Raw genomic sequence first — 25,804 nt, forward strand, 5'->3', positions numbered from 1 at the left:
TTCTAGTTGTCCCAGGTGGTTCAGGGTCAGCCATTGGAGATGCACCATTTGATGACACTCCCAGGTCCTCATCAGATATAAGGTCACTGAACCTATTCTGCAGCTGCAAGTGATAAGGCAGAGCTGGAGCCATTCTCCCAGTGTGAGAAGTCACCATTTCCCAGCCTTTGCCATGATGGGAAATATCCACCTTCCAAATTCAAAGGCATAAGCTCTTCCCACCAACCCACTACAATTGAAGGTTGAGGTTTGTGAAGCTGCAGGGTCTCAGAGAAGCACCATTTAATTGCTTCCTCATTCCTTCAGATCCTCCTCTCCCAGCTCTTTCACTTGGAGGCACAGCTCATCAGCAATTTCACAGCTCTGGGTAGACCAGAGGACCAAATTCCCCAGGCCCAGGCACTACAGGCTGCCTCAGACTTGGGAATCTGCAGCCTCCTTTTAAAGCTCTGTCTGGGTCCAGAAGTCCAACAGCGAAGAGACAGTGACTCCAAACCTTGAATTTGGATGTAAACCAGGCCTTGATTCCTTGCTCTTAAGTTTTCTTTTAAAAATGTCAGATAAAGAGGCATGAGGACATTTGCTAGAATCATAGATAATAAATGACAATAAATATGTTAAATCATAAAAACCAGGGAAAAATAACTTTCACTGAAATTGTACATCTGATTTTCTTAAAAATAATTAAAGCAAAAAGAAAAAAAATAATTTACTTCTTCCTCCCCCCCAACTAGACTATTTGTTTTCTTTTATCACATGATTAACAATGGATAATTTCAAATTAAATGAGGTAAATTCGCTACAGGCAAATTCAATTACATGATGTTGAGACTTCTGCAAATAACTTCCTGGCTCATGTAGAAGGCATTCAGAAAAATCCAAGCACCTATCACTAGGCACACCTGCTCCTGCCAATAGGGTACACAGTAACCTCTTGCTTACTACTTATCAGGACCGTACCAGTCATGTTTGTTCGGTTCTTACATCAGCAAATATAAATATCAACACGAATAAATATATATTTACAAGCAGATAAATGTTACTGTGCTACACCTGTGTAAATCCAGGTAATGACTCCTATAAAGCAGTAGCTCTTGCCTATGTATGTCAGGTCCAATTTTTTCCTGTTATATGTAAAGGCCAAAGGGAAAACTTGTGAACCTTTTTTCTAAATAATTAATTTGTATGTGGTTTGAAGAAGAATTTTTCGGCTTTCAAGCTCAGAAATGCCCAAATCACTTTGCACAATTGCATATAAAATATGGTTAGCGCTGTTACTGTGCTGTCAAATTTGACAGCCATTCTGTGCTCAGCAATATATCAAGCACCATCCAAATGCAACTATACAAATGTCACCTCTGCCTGTGGAACTTTATAAATGAAGCAATATTAATCAATTAAGGGACAGTGGAGTGGATGCAGAAGCAGCCAAGTCTACCTGAGGATTACAATAGGGAGTTCTGGGTGGGTAATCAAGTTTAAACTGCAGAACTGCCAAGGCACACGGATTCTCTGTATGATAAAGCGGATTTCCGGTCACACACTGAGGGAAATGGAGAAACTTTTGCTCCTGGACAGACAAGAGAAAATTTTGCTCTTACACCATTTATCTATTAGATGCTACTGTACCCTCTACCAAATCTTTTTACTTCTGCTCACACATATTTCTGTGACTAGGTATGTGGCAGATCATCTACACCTTCCCACTGTGAATTTCTGAAGATTGCATTTTCACATGAAATATCATGACATGGAAGGATACCCCTCTCCTAGGCTGTTTGGTAAGGGACAGTCCTGTCCAAGCCTTTCAAGCAGAAATTAAGACCCTCCAAACACGTGTGAATATAAAGGCTCACTAAGTACCATTCTAATTACCTATTTATCCAGTACCCAATAGACCAGAAGAGTAAAAATACATCTTGCCCCATTACATTTTATGTACCCGCTATGCTTAACGAAAGGATTTTCTTTCCAAATTACTTCTCTTGTCATACTACTCCTGCAGTATTAGGGGTTTCCTTTCACAGAGAAGAAGCAAGTACGTAGTATAATATTCTCCTTAGAGGGGATGCTTTTCAGAGGGGGCAGCGCATACCAAATTAGTTTCTTTCCACCCTTGCCTTCACACAGCGTACAGGATTATAAATTGTGTACTGCTCTAAAGGTGTCAGTGTTTTGTCATAAACTAGCCCCAAGGAAACAAGATAACAGGCCACCACTTATAACTGTTATTATTCAGAATGGCTGCCATCCTCCTTATCCTTGAAGGGGCCAAACCTCAACGTGGTCAGTATTTCCTCAAAGTTGTTGTCACATATAGATGCGTAGATTATCTTTGGCAGCATAAGCTGCTCTCAGGAGAAATGGCTGCAGCTCTGTGGTACCCACTCAATCTACACAAGGCTCTACACTGTAAAGATTGCAAAACTACATGTAGAAGGTGACAGAAACAGAGCACTAAAGAAGGTAGCTGCTTAATCAAGGTTTGCCTTTGGCATTGATAAAGCAGCCAGTCACTCAGACTGAGAGATTTTAAATGTGAATAAAACAACTATAGACACATATCTAGTTTTCTGTAGCACAGGCTGGTACAGAGGATGTGTCTGTTTGTGCTGGTGAATGGTTATTAGGGGTACCCTGAGAGACACAAGTCCTGTCATTAGCTCTTGTCAGCCAAATAATCAGTAAAGCCAGATCCAGTTCCAGTGCTCTCCCTTCCTCTCCTAGTGTCCTCATCTTTGGACTGGCACAAATAATTTTCTTCCTGCCTGGCAGACCAGTGCTTACCACTCCTGTTTAGGAAGTATAAAGGACCAGTGCTGGGAGTAGTAGGAAATAATAATGGAAGTGGAGAATAGTAGAGATTGAACAATAGCTCCCTACCCTAAAATAGAAGTCACTTTGTTGTGCAACTCAAGGAAAGGCAGAAAACCAGATCTTGCAAATCAGTCGTACCGCTTTAGGCCCTGCAGGAAAAACTCATCTTAAAACAGAAACAGCCGCTGCATCCCATGATTTCAGTCATGGAATCCAGCCTAAGGTCTGTAGGAGATCTCTAGGTCTGAACCTTCTACAGAATGCTCTTTACCATTTCTGAGTGCTTTGAAAGATTCTCTGCCTTGGGCTAGAAACATCAATGTTTTTCCTAATCTCTAGCCTCTTAGTGATAACTGATGTTTACTAACTAAGAGTAACGATTCTGTTTCAGGAACTGCTTTTGTTATACTTAAAGGAGAATACAGAGATAATTGCTTGGAGGCATGCAACAAATCACAGCAACTTCATATAATTCCTAAAATGTTTTGAGTTTTGGAGATGCTGGTATTTTAAGCAATATTTAAGGAATCAAAATACTCTGCTAAGCCACAGAAAGAGATTCTTTTAGGGATTAGACTTTCCCAGTAATAGACTGAAGGCCAGCAACACTTCTTTAAAAGTAACTGCTTCAAAATAGTTGGAGCAATTGATAGACAAGGAGAGATCTTGGTACTTCCTCTAAGGGAAAGTCACACCGAACTAGAGGCCAGTCAGCTTCACCTCAACACCTGGGAGAGTGACAAAGCAACTAATCTGGAAGCCATCTTAAGGCACATGAAGGACAAGGAAATCATCAGGAGTAGTCAGCATTGATTTACCGGGGGTAAATCCTGGGTGACAAAGCCAAGTGCAGTCTGTTTTGCCTGTGATAATAACTGGTGAGTGATCTCTCCTTGTTCTTATGTCTATCCATGAGCCTTTCACTCTATTTTCTCTCCCCTGTCCAGTTGAGGAGGGGAGTGATAGAGAGGCTTTGGTGGGCACCTGGCATCCAGCCAGGGTCAACCTACCACAAGTTCTTATTTCAGATAGACACCAGTTTGCTCTGAAAGCTCTCCTGTAAGTTCAGCAATTACCCCAAGGAAATACTGCCATAAGATGTCATTTTTCCCACATCTGCTCTGCTTCAGAGGATTCAATTTTTGTCCTTTAAGCAAAATCTACAAAAATATCCTATAAATTTCTCTAGATATTGTAGGTAGAAGATGAGATAAACTTGGCTGTTAGACCATCTGAGGAAAAAACCCCATATGAAACTTGCATGAATATCACAATCTGGTATTAACATCATCACCAAATGCAGATGCTAAATAGTGACTCACTGACTCCTAGCAATATGTAAACATACTCTATCTACCTATTGCGTAGTTAAAGTCCTGGAACTCAGTTAAGAGTAAACATTTTAAATTTGATTCAATTCCTTCATATAAAAGTGATCCTTAAGATTATTAATCTACTCACAATCCTGGTTTCCAGAGATACTAAAGTGCCTGTTGACTCTCTTAGATTTAAAACAATAATACTTAAAGCACATGGAAAAAAAATATATATAAAAAAACCCACCAAACCAAAACGAAAATAAACAAAACAGAACAAAACATAAATACTCACCCCCCCAAAATGTTTTTTTGAATAAAACACTTTCCCAAAAAATCCTATTATTTAGTTTCCTCCTCATGGCCTAGAATTTATCAATTAAACTTCTTAGCATGCTAGATTTAAATTGAACCAGAAAGATTATGGGGTTTAGACCTTGCTGTTAACGTGCTTCTAAAGCAGAGCATATATACTTCTGAATAAATTAAAGCAAAAAATATAAAAATTAAGGAAAATAGATACTAAAGTTTCAATAATCAAAATAGACTAAATCAATCCCATAGCTGAAGTCAGTTTGGTACACTGCATCTACATAAATGACCTTTGCATTTTATTAGTACTGAGACAGAAAACAGTCCCAGATCTGAAACAAATTCCATCAGATCTCCACGGCCAGCATCACGTTTATACTTTGGTATAAAAAAAAACACTGGCATCGCCCAAAGCTTACCTGTCATTCCCAGTTTGCTGCATGACACAACCAGCCACTCAGGGTGCACCCACTCCCACCAAACACTCCTTGAATCACTTTCAGCAAATGCCCCCTGACAGTATGGGGTTCAGGGAGCTTTGGCAGATTGAGCACAGACACTGTGGATCACAGAGTGATCACTGACTGCAAAAGAGGCATCTGGGGGACACACAGAAGGCTGCGGCTGCAGAGAGGTTTCAGAGCATGGATTCCTTGACCTCCTGACAGAGAGCCCCACTCATCCTTCAGTAATCAGGAACTTCTTCCAGTGACTGCAGAAGGAAACTCAGGTATAGAAATCTGTCTTCTGACAAAATATAAATCCTCCTGATGTAGCAGGAGGTAGATTTTAACACTTACAGTATCCCAGCTCATCAGGCTCTCTCAGGTACTTGCAATAAGTGACATGTCACAAAACATAGTACCTAACAAGCCATGTCAGCCTATCTCCATACTTAATTTTTTTCAAAGTACAAGAGACAGTACACATTTTGTCGATTTGCCTGCAATTTAACGTGTACTTTATATTATTTTGCCTTTAAAGAGGGCAAATGAGCAGTGGAGGAGAAAAATACCCCCTCCTTCCTTTTGTCAAGTGCCTCTTGCATAAGGCGCAAGGAGAGGCGCCATTTCCCCGAGAACAGCTGGGCATGCGTAGGGAAGAGAAGGGTTTTTTTTGGAAGGAGGTGGGAAGAGGAGCTCAGCTGCGCTCAATAGAAAGTGGGGCAGCCTGTAGGGTACCGTGAATGGTGCAGTAGGGAAGGGAGAGGAGCAGGAGTCCCCTCCTAGACGTTAGAGTCCTGAGAACTCACAGGGAACTATGTGCAGGGGGCTGAGGCCACGGAGGGTTCCTGAGGGGAAATGTGCCCAAAGTTGAAAGGCTGTGCTATAAGGATGCTGTGGATGGAGAGTTGTGTTTACAGTCTTCTCCCTTTTCTTTTTGCTTTTAATTAAAAGCATTCTGATTCTTAGCGTTGTAAATGGTAATTTTTCTAGTCTGTTTTTCAGGAAAACTTAACTTAATTGAGAAAGTTGCTTTAAGACCTTCACATAGTCTGGCTCACCACAGTGCGATTTTGAAGGGTCAGGTGCAGCTCTTTTTGGTTCAATTCTTGAGTCCGAGAGGAGAAAACAGTCTAATTGCTAAATACACCACTTTGTTGAGGAGTACATGTAGTGCAGGGAGCTCGATGTGAGCTGCTGTGCAGGCTCAGGGTTGAGCTCTGGGTGGCAGAAACACCAGGCAAGGGGCCGTGAACTGCTGACCCTTTACATGACAAAAGGCACGGGGACCTGTGGCCCAGCCAGGGGACCGCACACTCAGAGACACAGCGGGAGTTGATGACTCTGCCGAAAGACCCCGAGCTTTGGCGCACAGACTGTGAGGGTATAAAAGCCCGGAGATCCCTTTGTTCGCGGTCCCTCCTCGGAAACACGAGCTCCAGCTGCTTTTGTGTTGCTGCACCACGATTAACTTATTTTAAGGATCCAGACGTCTGGGACTCTGCTGTGGGAAACTCAGTGCTGAGGCGGTAAGGAAACCTTGTCTGACTGTGAGTGTGGGGTGTGCAGGGAGTGAAAGCGGGACACCCATCGGGTCGCTGGAGCCGCCCGATGTGAGGGGCCCCGGTCACAGCTCACGTGGTGGGACTGAGACTGTCAGAGTGGGTCCTGGATGGCTGAACGGGAGAGTTTCCATAACAACCCTATGAGTCTCAAAAAATTGCTATAGGATGGGGAATTTTACAGGCAGTGTTTGCAATGACACTAATTTCAAACGTCGTTTCAAGTAAGGCTACACTACCAGGAAGTTGAGGCGCTTTTTTCCCCTAAAAGAAGCCTACGAATTGGCTAGAATGGGCAGAGATCTTGGGCCATGGTGTTTGGCTTGTTTTCTAGAAAAGTACCGAAAAATTCTGTGAATCACTATATCCCAAGAACTGATTCTGTTTTTTATCACTTTAGGTGTTTGGCGTAGTTCTGAGTTGCTAGACGTGACTTTTGGCTAACAGTTTCAATTTGCATGGTAGCTGGGTGTGTTGCTTTCAACACAGCTGAACCGATCAGCTAATCACTTTCAGGAGAGCCTGCCCTGAAGGCATTTCATCTTGCGTTTATGGGTTAAAATAGCTTGAGCTCGCCAGATGGTTTCTTAATCAGGCATCCCCTTCACGCCTACACGAACCTACATTGCTGTTGAAACTTTGAGAGTCATCTTCAAGACTTGAGTCTGTCTGAATATTCCAGAACAGCCAGAACAGCACATTCAGGATAGGTTTTCATGGCTTGTAAGTAAGCCTGTAACAAGTGATCTATGTTTAGTATAATATTCAGTAGCATGGGAGGTTCAAATGGGAGAGTTAGCTAGCCACTGGAGAGAGAGAGAGACCCTTTAGCTATGTATTTCACTCCATACCAAACACAAACAAGCTACTACCGCTATAATTACAGGATTGGGTTTGGGGTTTTTTTTGTGTGTGTGTGTTTGGTTTTTTTATTCTAACGAATTTTTTTTTTTATTCCACTGTTCTGTGTTTGTATATGCATGTGTTTTTGAGCTACGAACAATGTTATTGCATGGTAGGCTTTAGTACTTCAGGCCAATCTAAGTCGGTCAGTGTCACACATGAAAAAGTCACAGATGTGACCAAACAAAAGTCCTGGTTTGTCACATTAGAAAGGATAGAATCACATCTCAGCAGCTTACTATTTTTGAATGCTTCTGCCTGTTTATGGATGGATGTCCATAGAATTTCAGTGTCAGAGAGACAGGGAAGAATTTCAGCATTTTTTCAACTTTTTAAGTAGAAACCTGTTAAAAATTGAGGAATCGAAAGAGTGTAGAGGCCTATGTTTAGATTTTGACTCCAGGGCACTGTGAATTGAGTTTATCTGATCTCCTCTCAGGTGGATGTCATATAGCTTAAAAGCTGCTCAGAAGTTTCTTTCTTTCTCCAAGGTAAGGATATCAATTAAGCATGGTACCATATATAAGATCACAAGTCCCAGATGCTTATGCTGTCATTCTGCTTTTGTATTGCTACATGAGATACAGTGAGAACAGAACAGTGGGTGATCATACAAACGTTGCCTGGTTCAATGAGGTATTCCACTCATCAGTCTTTAGCCATGAGTCTCAAGGTGTGTTACTGGTCCTTATGTGGATCATCGCTGCTGTAAGATCCAGAACGAGTTACCTTGATGATCTTTTGTGTCTCCCAGGTCTACAGAAGACAGCTGGGGAAACCGTTATGTTTGTTTGTTTGTTTTAATCCATAATATGGATATTTTAGATGCTGATACTTAACAGTACATACTTTAGTAATAATGAGAGTTTCTTGTCCTTCACTCCTTGTCAGTAGCCATGAGTGAACATTTCCTATGGCAGAACCAATAGCCTGACTGCTCTAAATCCAGATGCTTCAAAATGGGCTGAATACTTGAAAAGACAGTATGAAAACAGATTAGTTGCATCATCACTAAAAATAATCAATCAGAAACCCAGAGTCAACTTTCATCTGTGTATTCTTATATTGGATTCCATTAAAGAATATTGTTGTAAATATTTCAAAGCCTCAAATGCTCAAGATGATGTGGTGATGTGCTCATCCTGATGTGGTGAATCATGTTTATATCATTGTTGAGCTTGAGGTTTGCTGACAAGAATTTTGATCAAGGTCATTTAACTGCCTTCTGCAGGTCTTTTAGGATTTAATTTAGCAAGTAGACAGTATTAAAGTGCTAAATCTTGAACAACACATGCAATATTATTTTAACATCTTGCTAAAAAACAATGGTGAGAATTATAACCTTAGTGATGCAACTCAGTGTAGCAATACAGACAGCAGTCGTGTCCTAAGAGTTGTGCTACTTTTTATCTGTGAAATTGGAAAGAACTTTCATTTAGGGAATGGCATTACAGGCAATAAATGTGGTTATTGGTAATTATCAGCAATCCAGTGGTTTCCCTGTCTGACTTACCCTTAGGAAAGCAATTGCAGATGAATGATCATATAAATTATTGATGTCCTCGGCCCAGATTGTGAAGAGAATGGCCAAGATTATTATCTTGTTTGATCCAAGATAAAAGTTCTTTGAAAGTGAGAATCCATTGTGGTGGCTTATCTCAGGCTGGTAACTAAGTACCACAAAGCTGCTTGCTCACTCCCTCGTGGTTGAGGTAACAATAGTTTAATAATTGAAACAAAGTAAAACATAATGATATTAATTATAACCCCCTTAATGTTACATTATAATAATATTATAATTAATAATAAAACCCAAGGGGAAAACCCAGACAAACAAGTGATGCACAATACAATTCTCACCATCCAGTGACCAATGCTCACCCCATCCTCAAACAGTGGTTGGACCCATCCATCTAACTCCCCTCAGTTTATACCCTGAGCATGATGTTCTGTGGGGTGGAACATCCCTTTGGCCAGTTCAGGTCAGCTGTCCTCCCAGCTTCTTGTGCACCTCCTCATTTGCAGAGCGTGAGAAACTGAAAAGTCCTTGATGGAGGGTAAGCAGTACTTAGTGACATCCAAAACACTGGTTTGTTATCAACATTGTTCTCATACTAAATCCAAAACACTGTACTGTACCAGCTGCTAAGAAGAAAACGGACTCTATCTCAGCCAAAACCAGGTCACCCATGATACAGGTTGCCTCAGCTGAGTTCCTTGGTGTATCACGGAATTGCCACAGGAAGTTGTAGAAAACAGTAGAAAGCCTCTCTCCCATGAAACCAGTCACTCCACTGTTCTTGGATGTGAGGAGAAATTCGGAAGATACAGTTAGTGTGGCAAAACCAGCGTGTTTTCCCAGTCACTAATGTCCTTTAGCTGAGTAGTATTTTAGTGTAACAATTTGTGGCTTGCAGCCTTCTGCAGAAAATCTGCCTCTGTTTGTCAGTATAGGCTGTAATACGTAAGTCTTCTCAGGTAGCACCTAGTGGCTACAAACAGTTCTTTCTGTTGTCTCTCATTGCTTATAAGGATATAAGGCTACTAAATAACTTACAAAAAAGTCACGACCTTTTTATTGCTTGACAGAAATAGACTATAACAAACTGCACACAGAGTTTTTGTTATAAGGGAAATGGCTGTCAAAGGACAATGCTGCAGAGCAGCTTCTCAGCAGTCCATTACAAGTATATCAAATATGTCCTTTGTTGCCTATGCTTCCTTTCCATACAGTTTCAAATCCAGAACCAGCCCTTCAGCAGACTCTCTTGTCTGAATTCAGTAATCTTAAAAGTCTATTGAAAGCTCTGGAAAGAGGCTGTAGTCCTCAGCAATGCTCTTCTAGCAAACTGGCAGGCTTTTCCATAAGCTAACGTTATATTTCAGTAAGCTTACCTGAGAGCCATAATGCTCCTTGCTTGGCACACAGTGTGTGCAAGGCATTGACCTCAACCTTCCTTTTACATTTAATGGTGTTTAATAAACACCAGCTCTTTAAACAAGAGCTCCTCTGCGTGCATCTTCCTCACCCTGGTGAAGAATAAGAGATTGAACCAGTAGCTGGCAGATATGTAGTCTTGTTTTGCGATGCATTACTGGAAGAAAGCAAAATCAGAGGTGTGATACAGAAGAAGATAGGTGTAGCAGTGGTAATTAGTAGGAATGCAATATGATATTTGAAAGTCGATTTGTCTTGATCCTCAAAAGAATGGTGTGTGGAAAGCCCCCCTTTCTATATGCAGCCTGGCAGAAGCCTCTGAGAATTAAACTTCTTTGCACCTGTATTTGCAATTCTTGCAGGAGAAGAATGGATAACATAAAGAAGGTCCTTCCATTCTTTTCTGACTCTATATGAAACATCTGACATTGCAATGTCTGCATCTTATTGAAAAATCCAGAGGCTGACAAACCTAGAGTAACCAGAAACATTCACTTCCTCAGTGAAGGCAAGGAATACATGACATTTCCTGCACATTTATGTAGGCACCACTCATAGTTGTAGCAATTGGTCGGGGGGTTGTAGCAATTGGTGAGAGTGCATGTAGGCATCATGAACTCTAGCTTTTTGGGTAAGATCAATGAAACACTGTTAAATTGAATCTTACCTGGAAATATGTGGAAGATAGATAAAGATGAAAATAGCTAGCACTCCACTTTGCTTTTTTTTTTTTTTTTTTTTTTTTTTTTTTTTTTTTTTTTTTTTTTTTTTTTTTTTTTTTTTTTTTTTTTTTTTTTTTTTTTTTTTTTTTTTTTTTTTTTAATTGTCTTTACATTCTGGTACTTCATGAATATTCCACTGCTTTTGAGACTTGGAAAATAATGCCTTTAAAGGAAATGCAAGTTTTATCACAGACTTCAGCTACAGCCAGAATTCATGGGTGCATTAGTTTTATTTGATTAAAAATATGTAAACACAGGAGTAATTCAGCCTGCCAGATTCCCCACAGGCAATTTCAGCTTCTCATATCCTCAACAAGCAAGTATTCTGCTGGTACTCGGCTGAGAAATTAAGATAAGCACATGATATACAGCCCAGCAGTCACAGGCCTTGGAACAACTGTAACGTTAACTCAAGTGGAATTACTGACATCATACCAGAAATACAGCAGGGAGACGAAACCTGCCCCTGCCGTTTTTAACCCGTGCTTTGGGCCTCTTTAAGCATTTTGTTTGGTCAAACCTTTCAGTTCTGTTGAGAGCTGTCAGCCCTACAGCAGCTCAGTTCTTTGGACTTACTAGAAAACATCAAAAGAACATCAAAGTGTGTAAAGGTATATGCATATGTATGAACATATGTGTGTCTATATATACATCTGTATGTGTGTGCATACTGTATGTATATACACTTATACATAGTAAGTATCAGCAGGTGGAAATACTGTAGAGTCTTGTTATAGTGTTTAAGTCAACCAAGTTATTTGGATAAGGTCTTGGATGCATTTAGCAATATGTAATCTAATTTCTTAGAAAGTATCAGCATTTGGCACCTCAGAAAATACATTTGTCAAATGTCTTGCTTATATTGCATTGTAATATGTGACATATATGCATATTTTCTTATTACTCCATCCAAGTGTTCATAACTGAACAATGAGAAACTAGAGATTTCAAGTCATCATTAATGAAATGGAACATGTACCTGAAAGGAAAGAAAGTCTAGAATAAAAAAAGGTGGGGAACAACAGTACTAATTGAGCTATTACTTTGATGAAGAGCACAAGGGATTAGCAGTACTCACAAGTGTAAGGACTAAAATTAAGCCTGAATCCTACCTAAGCTCTCTAAAGTATTTCTTTATATTTGTCATGTACATTTGCATATGAGACACCTACCATCTGACCCAAGGGGAGAAAATCCATGCTTGATAGTAAAGATACAACTACATGGCACAATGCAGCAAGTCAGTGCTATACTGTGCTCAGTTTAAAAACTGAGAAGTGCAACTGCCAAACTGAAACTCCCAAATAAAGGCAATTTAACATTTAGTTATCATTTTCCAACTGACTCTTCATACTTTTTATGTTTAATCTTCCTTAGGAACATCACAGTATTAAAATTACGTGGGCACTTAATTACACAGAACTTTCAAAGAGTGGCTGGGGGTTTTTTCTCATGCGAAAAACTGTTTTTACTGTAACAGTTATAACTGTAACTGATAACAGCATATAGATTTGGTTACATTTAAGCAAAGAGCTGTCAGGACAGAATCTGTAGCGTGTAAAATTGAGGACAAAAAATTCAAGTCTCTGGGAGAAAATATAGTGCTGACATCTTTACATTAAAATAAACACAAAATGGTTGCCAGACTCTCCATACAGTGAGTCCTTAATGTATTAAATAATCCGGTGATGGAGAGAGACATGACAGAAGCACAGCTGCCTGGCCTAGGAAATTAAGCAGCTGTAAATAATTGTTGCAAGCTGCAGCTGCCATTCATGTATTTGTAACAGTCAAAAGTAAAGATACACAAAAGCGATGCAAGTTGTTTGTTCTTGCTGCAAGGGAATGCTTGATTTCTAGCTGTGCATTCTTCTGATGATTCTCCATACATAGAGCTCTATGCCCGTGGGAAAAACAGCCATACTGTCCTTTGCTCTTGAAACTGTATACATAGAAACCACCTTCATTAATCCCTCCACACTTTTTACACCCTTAACTATGTTTCATTCTACCAATAACTTAATATCCTTAGAACTGGAAAGATGTTTCCAAATTTCAGAACAAGATATAAGTCATGCTTTTCAAATATGTTCTATCACGATTCAGAAGTCCAAGAGTTTGGAACTTTGGCAAAGTGGCTATAGTGACTATTTCTTCTTTTCTTTCTTTCTTTTTTCTTTTTTTTTTTTTTTTTTAATTAAAGTCCAAGTCAACCAAAATGCATGAAAAAGGATCAGAATGTATCAAGTAAAGGGTAAACAAAACTATGTGCTTGACCATATTATCTTAGCAGATATGTTGTATCAGCATCAATTGGAGACTATCTCTTCTAAAATACATACGTATTAAAGGACAAGTTAAACATAGACTGCAACTAACTTCCTGTTCCCAGCTCTTAATATTTGTGTAAATACAGGTCCTGTTTTACTTCCTTACCAGTAAAGGTCAAAGCTTGTACTTAATGAATTCCTGGTTCACACAAGGTATTTGCTTTTCATTCTATATCTGGTAACAAAATCTATCTGATTATTCAATTAACAGAGCTGTGCTGTAACAAGTAGCAAATAATTTTATTTTTTCTAAATCCGGTTTGAACGTTAATTACAAACTACAGATTTAGCTCTGCTGTGTGGCAATTATGGGTATAGCAATTAGGAGAACTTAGGCTGTTTCCTGTTCATATGACTTAATGAACTGAGTTGTAACTAAGCTAGAAACACTTGAACCACAGCTGCTTTCATGTGTAATGCTTTCCATTCCTTTTCTGTATGGTATGGAGTCAAAGTGCATGTTACCCGGGAGAACTGCTGATGTATAATTCAGGATATTTCTAAATTTCCCTTAGAAAAGGAATAGTGTTTAGCCTAAAAGCTGGAAAAAAAAAAATCTGACCTGCACTTTCACAAATTTTGGCTCATCGTATAGATGTTCTTCATGTTAATGTAACCCTGAGGAAGAAAATACGTTAGGAATTAAATTAAAAGCAAATTTGTATCAACATTTTCTATTTCAGTAAAAAAAAAAAAAAAAAAAGGAGTACTCAAAATTTGGATTTAGTTCAGCATAAAGTCTAATCTGTCTCTAGACTCTATATGAGGTCATCATGAATAGTTAAGAAATAGCAAGAAGGAATAATTTTTTTCTCTCTACTAGAAGCAAATGAAAATGACAGAATCAATGTCTTCCTCTACAGATTACTTAATCACTAGAAGATAAATTCGGTCTTCAAAGTTACTGCACAGATTTTGTTCACGATTATTCTGTTTGATGGAAATTTTACTTTAAAAATCACACACAAGTATCAGGGGAGTCAGACGTGAATAAAGGAAACATTCCTTTTATGTTCTCTCTTTCCATAATTATATTATTCTGTTCTTTTCTGTCAGCACTGTAGCTAAAATGACCAGAATTCAGGATTTTATCCGAGTTTATCTTCAGGGCAGCAGATATGCTTAAGAGAACTGTGGGAGTGGCAGGCTTTCTCAACCTCTCATGTTGGCAGGATATAAAGAGTGAACTACACCAGCTGAGGTCCCCAGAGCTATAGTGTCTGAGATATTCATCAAAGTGAGTACCAGAGGCATAAAGCCAACACAGGGAGGTCTCAGGCCATTGTCCCCAACAAATTATAATTACAAGTTAAATACCAATCAGTGAAGTCTTTACCGCTTTTAGAGACGTGAGTTTTAAATTATTTTCTACATTTTTTTTTTTAACAGCTATCTGGGAAAGATTTTACTTTACAGCCATTTAAGTACAAAAGTACTTTTGGAACAGTGTAAGAGTGCAACTTCTGGAACAGTAAAAGAGTGCTGTTAGTTAATTCTTAGTTTGTATTCACTTTCATCTATACACACTGTAAAACAAGAAATTAAATATTCCATAACACCCATAGGCACTGTATCTGCACGTTGCAACCAAGCATAATTTACAATGTTAAATGAAATTTTACATTTAAATATCTGTAGCCAGATGCCCAAGGACAGCAGAGCTGTCTCCAAGTGAATGGCAGCCCTAACAGTCTACTCAATAGCAGTTTTTTTTCTGGTTGTGTGTGAGGTGTGTCATGTATTTCAAAGGTACCAAGAAAGAAAGTTTTCTTGATTTTGGTGACCAAAAGGAAAGTAGAAAATGTGGATTTCTACTAAAAACATAAGGTGGGTTATTTAATGTCTGATGGAACAATCACACTGGGCTTCTTTTAGGTCCTGTTTGGGGAAGGAGTTTTAAATGAACAAAAAGCATGAAGGCAGGCAGGTAGAAAGGCACACAGAATGAACAAAAATATCAGGGCATTCTAAGAGTGGGACATAGGCTGATGAGGATAAGGGCATAAGCTAGTTATGATTTTTTTGTGAATACTTCTCAGCCAAAAGTTTCTTGTTTACCACATTTGGAATATTTTCTGAATACGTGTTTATTTTATCATCAGTTTCTTTGGAAAGCATTTTGGCAGCAGGGGCAGCCAGCTGGCTGTGTGCTGCCTGCCCCTTTGCCTGCCAGCTACTCACACAACTACACAGGAGCCCCTGGTGTGTGCCGTAAGCTTAGCCTAGGGATGCACCAGTGTATATGATCCTTTGCTCCCTGGCTACGTTACCTGAAAGATAAAGATGACAAACAGGAAGAAAAAATGGACTCTTGTTTTCTTGTGTTTAGCATATTAATTCCAGTTACGTTGTTCTTTTGGTTTATTTTCAAATAGTGGAATGGTAATGGAATTACCTCGTGCACCAGTGTTTCCCCAATGATTTGACCAGTCGTTAAATCCCTCTTTTCCTTCTGGGCATACATTCATAATACTGAATTTTGGGGGCTTTATTTAAGTAGCTTTATATAGAATACCTAATACTGACTACTTGCCTCTCTTTCTTTAGTTTTTCCACTTTAAACTATTTGTTGTGACAACAGAAGACTAGGACATAAAGTATTCAGTATGTGAAGGAATATTGCCTTTTAACTCTTTTCCACTATAGTGGCAAAATCATAAATAATCCACTTTTGTTTTTCCACAGTAGCACAGAGAAAAGGTTACTCAGTTCTTTTTGTGGTTTACCATGTCCAGAAAAAATTTTAATCATTCATTGTTTAAAGCTGTATTCAGTCTGTAGCTAAACTGTGTTTATATTAATAATTTGCAAATTTTGTATGAAATGCAATCAGCTTATATTCAGTTGTCCATATAGGAATTTAGTGTTTCTGCATTACACAGCAGAAGTATCATTGTTCAGTCAAAATCTTGAGTGATATGCATCTGCTTCCAGTCTGGTCAAACACAAATCTATTTAGGGAAAAGGAAATATTTCCGAGTATCTTCCCCATTTGTGACTACTGTACAATCTTTCATTTTCCACTATGTGGTCTTACCAAGATTTAAAAATGAATTAGATACTGGACAAAAAATTGTTGTAATTAATGCAAAATTTTTAAGGGGTGTTTTCGGACAGTTTACTGGATAAAAATTGGCCTGAAACCTACTTAATGTGGAAATCCTATTTTCCAATTTAATGTTTGAAGGATTTTAAGCCTCATTCCAAGTCTGTGTTCATACCAGATAAGTTCTAATATGCATATAGTTAAGGTATGCTAATAGAAAATAGTGTTATCTTGAGACAGTCTAGACCAAAAAAAAAACCCTACAAGTTTCCCTGGAATGTCAAACTCTTCTACTGAAATTTTACAGCTCGTTGGATTGCAGACAGAAAGTGAGATTGCCCTGCCAGTCACAGTGAATATCTCTGTCATAAAGAATAAAAATAACCCAGTTGTTTTCAAGAGCCTTATTTTATGTAATTCTGATACAACATTTCTAAGACATTAAATGTTCTATTCATTATACTTAAATGATTCTATAATGAATGTTCTAAAATGTTTGTTTGAAGACCAGGCATCTAAAATAATTTGAAAGTTAAAGTACATGTGATTTCAATGGTATCATGTTAAACCAATACATCTTACAATTATTTAAAATTTGAATGAGACAGAAAATCAGATTTCAGAGGTCAAAGAAAAAAAAACCCCACCAGAACAGCTGCTGTGTCAGATTGCTATCGTGCTGTAGCCTCTATATTTGCATTCCAGAAAGAGCAATGGAAGCTTCCAGGCACAAGCTTCAAAAGTTGGCAATTGCCAGTACACCCACAGGACTTATGGCTAATCAAATGCTGTATTTTAGTGTGACTCTTTAGTAAGATATGTAGCTATTTATCCAAAAAGTATGCAAGACTGCTAAAATAATACACAATGAGTATATTACTGGAAATGGAACATTTTCATAACAATCTTCATAAAAGTACCAAAATATTTTATAATTAATATACCTAAAATTTCCAAGGTTAATTAAACTGTGCAAGGTAGTCTGTTACTTAGTTTAAGTGTTATGACTCTCCCAATTTGTATAATTTCTGGCTTTACATAAATTCCTTTGACGTTTCAAAATTTTTCAGAAGTATATGTAATGCTGGAAAGTAAATTATACATTAAATTTCAGTAAGTTTACTGGAAAGTAACGTATCCTTCATATACTGTGACTGCAATACTGTATATGGCCACAATAATCCCTGCTCTCCTGTACAGCTGATGATGTTACTAAACCAGTTACAATTCTTAAATGGGAAAACAAACCCATATTAACTAGAGGCATAATTTTCTCACTGCAGTTGGACAGACAATTTTTCAAAAAGCTCTTCCACATAAAATAGTTATCTGTGTACTGAGAGTTCAGTCACTTCTCATAGTCCTGCAGCAAATGCTTTTTTCTTTCTCACTTAAACAGAGTTACAGATGGATGCTTTTGATTAACTGTGTTCACATCATCATATTATAGCAAGATACTTGCTGAATCATAAGTATGTAAGCTGATTCAGTGAAATTCCTTCTACGATAGTTGAAGGTAATACCTTTATCTTGACTTCTCAGACAGAACGAGTGTCAGCTAAGAATGTTGCTACAGACATGGGGAACTGAAAACAACAACAGTTTCCATAAGTATTTGTAATAACTTTTGCCAGTACTTGCATTTCGTGAGATTTTTGTAAGCTTTATAAAATGAAGACATAGAAGTTTCTGGTAAACATAAAGGCTATGAAGGCATGGTAATGGGAGAGGAAAATTAACTATTAGGTGGTATATAAAGGCTTTGGTGCCTTCTCATGTGTTCCTGATGATCTCAGTTCTGTGGTGTCTCAGTTTGGTAATGATGCTCACAAGTGCCCAGCTCTTAAATGAGCAAGCCATGAAATGCTCTTGATGTCAACTGCTCTAATTAATTACTGCTTCACAGAAAGATTATGTAAATATGTAAAAAAAAAAATCATATTTCACAACAGTGATGAATTTTTTTCATCTTTTGCGTTAGAGAAGGGTGAATTTCTGTATGACACCATCAAGTTTGAGTTGTTAAGGGAGCACCATAATCCCTTATCTTCACAAAGAAGATATTTCCTAGAAGCATAAAAAATGAAATTCTATTTTGGATTAATAAGAACTGAGAGCTAATTTGCTAGAAATTAATGTGGTATGTACAGTTGTGAAATTCTAATAACTATATATTTATTAGAGTATCTGTTTTGTTGTTGAGGCTGTTTTGAGAACCTAATATTTTTTTTTACTTTGATCGAGATTTTCAGAAGTGATTTTGTGTCATTTGGTTTGACTTTTTCATATGGCAGATGCAGATAATTTTCAACAAATTTTGGAATTTAACATTACAGTTCTATTATCAACAGCCATGTACTTTATCCTTCAGTTGCTGGGCAGAGGAGTAAGGAATAGAGAAGGAAAAAAACCAACCACACACACACACATACACACACAAGCAAAACAAAAAACAAAACAAAATCCCAAACCAAAAAAGTCAAACCAAAACAAAAAAAACCCAAGCAAACCAAAAAGGCAGAGCTTCATGTCAATTACAATTTAATGTTTTCATTTTAATTACAGCCAAGTTGAGCTGGGGCTGAAATTATGTTAAATGATATTCACTGTGTGTCCTGTGTTGCTTCCCACCACTCAGAAGGGGTAACTCTGAGAACTTCCCTTCCCTGGAGGGAAGGTGATGGGCTATCCGAGTTTAACAGAACTGGAATTGATCTTCTGGGATGTTGGTGGGAAGGCGGAGATTACCTTGTGAAGATTGCCAAAGTACCACAACTCAATAGCCATTCCCATTTTGGAGCACAGATTGCCCTCTGCCCTTGGCAGTGCTAAGGTGGCAAGGCAACAGCTTACTTAGCTCCCTTGTAAACTCAGGAAATGAGCTGTACCATGGACAGACCTTCTTACCGAGGCAAACTTTATCATTTGGTTTATAAAGTCACACAAGGGTGAGATGAACACAATCACTCCGGAGTGTGAATAAAAGCTAATGAAAGAAGAGGTCATAAAAAAATCTGAGATCTGTATCTCTGTTCATTAATTTCTTACCATCTTTTATGCACACAGTCTTTTCAGCAGTTCCACAGCTCCTGCACTTCATTCTTCCACTTTGTGTACTGGTCCAATATTATTCCTTAACTTATCAGCTGGTGATCATAATTTGTGTATTATTTGTCTTTTCGCTTTTGGGTATAATACCAAATTTGTTCAGTAAATACAGTTAAAAGTGTTTGAGCTCTTACAAATAGAAGCCACTATAAAAACCTTGTAAGAATGATAATGAACTGGAGGAGTTTGTGTTTTCTTTTTTTCTTCTTCTTTTTCTGAGTGGCTTTTAGGTGTGTTGAACTTGATCAAAAGGAGATCCTGTTTGGCGGGTACTCTGCTGTTGCAGTTTCTGAGAGCTATGGGAATGAGGGAGGGCATTGCAATTCTATATATAAAGCATCCAAGCTTGAAGAGGGCAGCCTAGAAAGTGGTAGCAGTGACACTACCTGTTTGGAACGGAGGGGAGCTCTTGAAAAAACCTCTCCAGTCCTGCCATGCAACATGTTCCCAACAGTAATACTGCTCATCTTCTGCAGTTTTCTGCAGTCTGCTGGTAAGTCCAGGTGCCTGCCTTCCTCTTGGTGTATGGTTTGAAGGAGAGTACACATGTATTGAAGTGAAGGGGGTGAGTGACTCCACTGCAGTATTACAGTACATAAGCTTCAGGTTTTGCTCTCCTTTCCCATGACCAGCTGAACTCAGTTTACACCTTTTCTTCTCCTTCACTTCACCTTAAAACACAACTGGTTGTTTAATAAATACATCACTGAAATAGAGCTATTTGTTCTTAACTTTTTTCCTTTTTTTTTTTTTTTTTTTTTTTTTTTTTTTTTTTTTTTTTTTTTTTTTTTTAGAAACGTGGTTACTAATTTGTTGTATCTGTCCCTAAAACTCATTCTCTAGATACAGGGAATAATTTTTTAATGGGCATTCATTGTGTTTCCAAGTTGCCAAATGTCTTCATCTTTCAGATGCTCGGTGTCCTAGCGATGTCACTGTGGAAACTGTGTATCTTCGGTGTCGAGTGATGATCAAAACAACTTTGCTTTATTATGCCAGCTTCAAAAAGTATTAAGTGTGAGCTATGTGATGTCATTACTTTTTTTGAGGAACAGTGTGGCAAAAAGAATCCTGTGCTGGGAATCAAGCAAATGGTTCTAGTCTAAAAATTTTACGTGACTCTTTAATGTATTCCTCTCTGTATTGCTTAATATAATTCCTTAGTCTTTTAAAGGACTCTGTCTTGCTTTTTTGATCCAACCCATCTGAATAGCAGATGAATGTGTAATTTCTAAAAAAGATTTGACAAGTATGTTCATTGACTCTCTAGCTACTCTGCTTTCTTGCTCATTCTTCTTCCTGTGTTGGTTTTGGGTTTTTTAAATGAACTTTTTGAGAGTGTACCTTTTTTACTATGGTTTGGCATCACTTAAGATGGTTAATTTTTTTTCTCTTTTGTATATTCTTTTTAATTATCAATTATTAGTTATAATTTCAGGAACAGGTCTCAGACTGCTAAAAGGCATACTTCATTTGCTTTAATTTGAACAAAGTTAAATTTATTTCTTCTGTATTGTGTTTACTACGGTTAATGAACCATATAGTTCAAATTGCATGGGGACATTCATTACTCTTAAATCAGTGACTAAACTGTAGCACTAAAATAATTAAAATATAAGCAACTCAACCCTATTGTAGACTCTCAGAGCCAATTTCTAACCTCAGCTGTATTGTTATAAATCAGGTGTAACCCCATTCACTATATTAACACCATTGTAACCAATATCAAGTTAAGTACCTGAACATGGGTCCTAACCCCAAATGTCGATGCCTGCAAGATCTTAATCTACGTTATTTCCTATGTTAGATGAGTAGATGCATTAATATAAATACTAATATTTGCAATCAAATAGAAAATTACTGTAGACACACAGCCACAAGATTTATGTATAAACCTGGCAATTACCAATAGGGCCTTGTCTACAAAGGACTAAGTTGAATTTACACATAAACCCCTAGAAGTAGGATCCAGAAAATTCTTACAGAGCAGTCTTCTCCTTTGGGATATATCAGTATTTCAGGGCCTTGAGATGCCAAGCAAGGTTGGAGACTATGAGAACAAATGGAGATCATTCTGTCAAGTAAGATTTTGAAATCAGACCATTTTTGGGTGGTGATCTCTATGTTCTAAAACTAGACAACATGCAGGATGCTCATTTTTTGAACTCTAGATCCAAATCTTGTCTCCTCAGAATGAATCAAATCAAAGCCAATACTTCAGTTCTTCTTTTCATGTGTCTGCATCCAAATTCTGTACCTCAAACCTGTCTCTAGCTAGAAATGTAAATATTCATTTTAAGACCATATATTTGATTATTTGATGTGAAGTCTGATGGAAATTGGAAGATCCACTTCCTCTTTTTCTTGATAACTCAAGAAAAATCAGTAAACAAACATTAGCCTGAGTTAAAAAAAAAAAAATCTAAGGAAGCCTAAAGCCCAATTAAAACTGTTAGTTCTAGCCATCTAGAGATTCACTGATTAAATTGAGGATTCATACCTTTAGTTTTTTCAGTAGACAAAAACTGTGCATTGGTCCTTATGAGATATTTATGCACAGTCATGATAATTTTTCTTAATTAGATACCTTGATTTATGTTGTTCAGACATCTAAGTTTGCAAGAGACAAAGGGAGATAATAATTTCATATAGAAATCATCATGAACATGTGCAACTGATTACTAGTATTACAGCTCTGGCTCTAGCAGTACCCTCACTGTTAAATTTAATTTTAGGCTTATATGATTTATTTTAAAGCTCTTGTCCTTTCCAGAACATCTGGCATTTTGACATTTGTATTTGTCCCAAATTAGAAGATAAAACTGAACCCTTTTCAAAACAGGAATCCTAAATTATTTCTGTTTGGAAGTACAAAAAAATATTTCATTTCAGTGTTTTTTTTCATTCATTTAGCTGATGTGAAAAACTTTGTTTGAAGTTATTACAACATAAAATTGTATTTTCACATAGGCATGTCTCATAGAAACTGTAGTATAGAAACAACATTATTTATTTCTTTATAGTAAGTCATGTTCCCTGACTGGATTGTATTGCTGACCTGAGCTAGCCACGCTGACCACACAGAAATTGCACTTAGAAAGATACAATTCTCATGGAAGCTGGCCAGCTGGATTAGAGTAGGAATTGAAAGTAAACCCTTCCTTTATCCAAGAAAAGTGGAACTGATTAAATTCTATTGAGCTAATTCAAAATTAAGTATTTCATGTTAAAGCAAAGTCATCCCATTTCTCAAAGGAAAACAGAATACTTGCAGTAATAATAAAATGTCAATAAGATTGCAGTACTTTAGAAATCTCATTTAATACTAGGACAGCCTTTTAAATGAAAAATTCGTAAAGGATTGAGGGATACAACTACTGCATGGGGCCATAGCGCTTGCTGCATCTGTACCATCTGCTATTTTGTGTACTTGTGAATGGCTAATAACATTGCCAGGAAGATTTTACTGATCTCAGTTAGGCGTGAGAAAGAGAATGCAAATGCTGGGAATAATTACTGTACTGTAATTAGTGTAATACTTTGATCTGGCAGGATACAGACTGATTGGCAGATAGTCAGCAAATGGCTCTGTGTTTGTTTTATTAGTTGTTCTTTGAGAAAAACCTGAAAGTGGATTTCATATCCTTAGTTATTTTCCTTAGTTATTTTCAATACAACTCTTTCACACCTCCATGTTAACCTAGGATGATCTTATGTTCAAATTTAATCTAAATACCAAACCTGAAGTATATCTTATATTTTGTTTGCTATGTTTAGGTACTTGAATTTGAAGAGCTAGCAAATAAGCTTTGTAAACCACCCAACCTGTCCTGATCTAAAATATTTGTCCATTAATTATCAGACATTTCGTTTTACATCAAGCTCTCCAGGTAGATCTGACTCTAAGTAATATTTTAGGCATTTATTCAATTCCTGCAAATCAAATATCCTTGGAAGGCAGCACTCTCTTAAATCCCATAAATGTAGTATTTGAAGTTTAGGATTAAACTGTAGCTATTGGAGAACAGTTAAACCAACAGCAATAGACTATTGAACAAAGGAAGGTATCAAAAACCAGGGGTTCGAAAATGGCAGCAGTAACTGTAGGCATGGAGAGTGTTAACCTGATAGCCACAAACTGACTCTGTTACCTTTTGTGGTGTACTCGCTGTGATGCATGGCTCTCCAGGAACCTGGAAGAAACATGTTGTGTTCTGGAAATGCCTGGTGAGTTGCAGGCCAACCGTGGAGGTTGTGATAAAGTGCTGGCAAAATTTCAAACAATTATTGGCCAGTGCTGACCAGTTCTAGAGGAAAAGGCAGTGTGAGTAGGATCTACTTCTGATGAGTGGTGTCAGCTTTGGAAATTGAAGGGCTGATCATGCAGTGAGTACAGCAGCTTGCAACTCAGCAGCTAATGAGGTTGTTTTGTGCCCTTTTCTTTCTTTCTTGTGGAAACGTTCTTGTTTATTTTATCAAGAAGTTATTCTATTATCTTTATTATGATTATAACTTCAATTTAGAAAAGATATGTTGAGTTTTATTTTTTGTTGGTAGAGCACTGTCCCATTGGAATTAACACAATCTCTAGGGAGAAGGGTAGAGGAAATGCAGAAGGATAGAAGGAATACATCTCTCTAAATGCCTTGGCATTTGCACTGCAGATAGTCACCTAAGGTTTCTTTTACATCAATGGAGAGAAATAGAAGTTTTGTGTATAATTCATTTGTTCCATACTAGCCACGTTTTGCAAGTCAAATTGTACTCAGTAAATTTGCACTTACTTTTACAGCCTGTGAAAGGAGCCCAGACAGCTGAGTGAAATTAATGCCATTTAAAGCTATTAGAACATTTAGGGTGAGAGCACTTCTGTCACTGAACTTACATTCTTGATTTATTTCCCTTCTGTTTATTCTTTGTATACTATTCCACCAGTGTAGTATTTTAGCTCTTAAAACCTCAGATTAGTTTAACCAGATAGCATCTTTTTACCATAAGTATTGTTTCAGACAAGAATTGAGGTGTAGACTGATGGGGAAGTTGGAGATATCTGGATCTCAGATCCAAAGCAAAGGCATATGCTGAAATTCTTAATTCCCAAATTCCTTTCAGTGCCTTAATTTAGCCTCACATAAAAAACAGAACCTCACCTGTTTTCTTTCAGTCCTTGAGATACCACATAATAAATATTACCTCCCATTCAGCAGCACAGCATGGAACTGGCTTAGAGAGGCTGTTACAGCTGGTGAGCTCCCTGGAGGCTTTCAGTCACTGCAGTGTCTAAGGAAGCAGCAGAACCCTGCAGAGCTAGAGTGTATATATAGATATGTATTGAGCCTTGTCCTGGTTTCTGTGATTAAAAAAACCTTCTGCCACAGCATTTCCTGTGTTGCAAAAGATCCTAAACATATAATAGCGAATTATATGGTTTCTATGGGATATTTTCTGCTGCTATCTAAGAAATACCAGACATTACAAACCGTAAAAATGAGTATCACATTCCTGAAGCACCCCAGGTCCTTATTCTTGCATCTTGCTTTGGTTGTTACCATGCAGCTCTGGACTCTCTGAAAGCCCACTCCATGCACAGGCAGTGCATACAGGGGTCCCTGCTTGTAGATTGGCTGCAGTGGCCCTTTTCCATGTCTCTTATTCCATTTGCACTTTGGTGGGAAGCAAGGTAGAAAGGTGAAAGAGCCTTTGGGTATGTGTGAAAACGCGGTGCAGCTGTGCACATGCAGTAGGTCTGTGTTTGAGATGGAAGAGGGACTGTACAGCACTCCTCACTTGCTAAACGTTCCTTGGCTTGTCCTAACCAAAGCAGGTTTTGCAAGGAGATGTCCAGAAGAGAGCACGTAACAGCTTTCATCCTTCTGCCTTAACATGAGGAGCAAAAGCAGCAATTAGGCCTGGGGATTTCCCACTCTTCAACTCCAGATCCCAAGATTCTTGTGAAGAACACATGGGGCAATACTTTTCCCACACTGTCCCAGTTTTGGCTGTACCCTCCACTACTTCTACCCAGATGGTGGAACAAGAATTCAAACAAATGAGCAAAGATTTATCCCTCTTTTTTTTTTTTTTTTTTTTTTTTTTTTTTTTTTTTTTTTTTTTTTTTTTTTTTTTTTTTTTTTTTTTTTTTTTTTTTTTTAATCAAAAACAGTAACAGAGGATTTTATTATGAAGTACAGGAATTCATACATTGCATAGGATTTTTGGCAGATTTTCCACTATAATTTCCATTCAGTTTTGTGTGGCAGCACACAATTTGTATATGCTCACCCTGCTTTGACTTTAGCGTGCTTAA

The 25,804-nt window shown here is 37.9% G+C and overlaps 1 protein-coding gene across 1 annotated transcript in view; it reads left to right on the forward strand.

Moving 5' to 3' along the window:
* Positions 1-6,226: 6,226 nt before the first annotated feature.
* LOC114069896 (mucin-6) overlaps positions 6,227-25,804 on the forward strand; it is a 51,721-nt gene continuing 32,143 nt past the window's right edge. Inside the window, exons 1-2 of the mRNA XM_027907006.1 lie at positions 6,227-6,417; positions 19,728-19,990. Coding sequence (XP_027762807.1) covers positions 6,227-6,417; positions 19,728-19,990 — 454 coding nt within the window. The remainder of the gene's footprint in view (positions 6,418-19,727; positions 19,991-25,804) is intronic.

This window comes from Empidonax traillii, unplaced genomic scaffold (genome assembly GCF_003031625.1).
Source record: "Empidonax traillii isolate 1590-97213 ecotype Southwest subspecies unplaced genomic scaffold, ASM303162v1 scaffold1391:size172105, whole genome shotgun sequence".
NCBI lineage: Eukaryota > Metazoa > Chordata > Aves > Passeriformes > Tyrannidae > Empidonax > Empidonax traillii.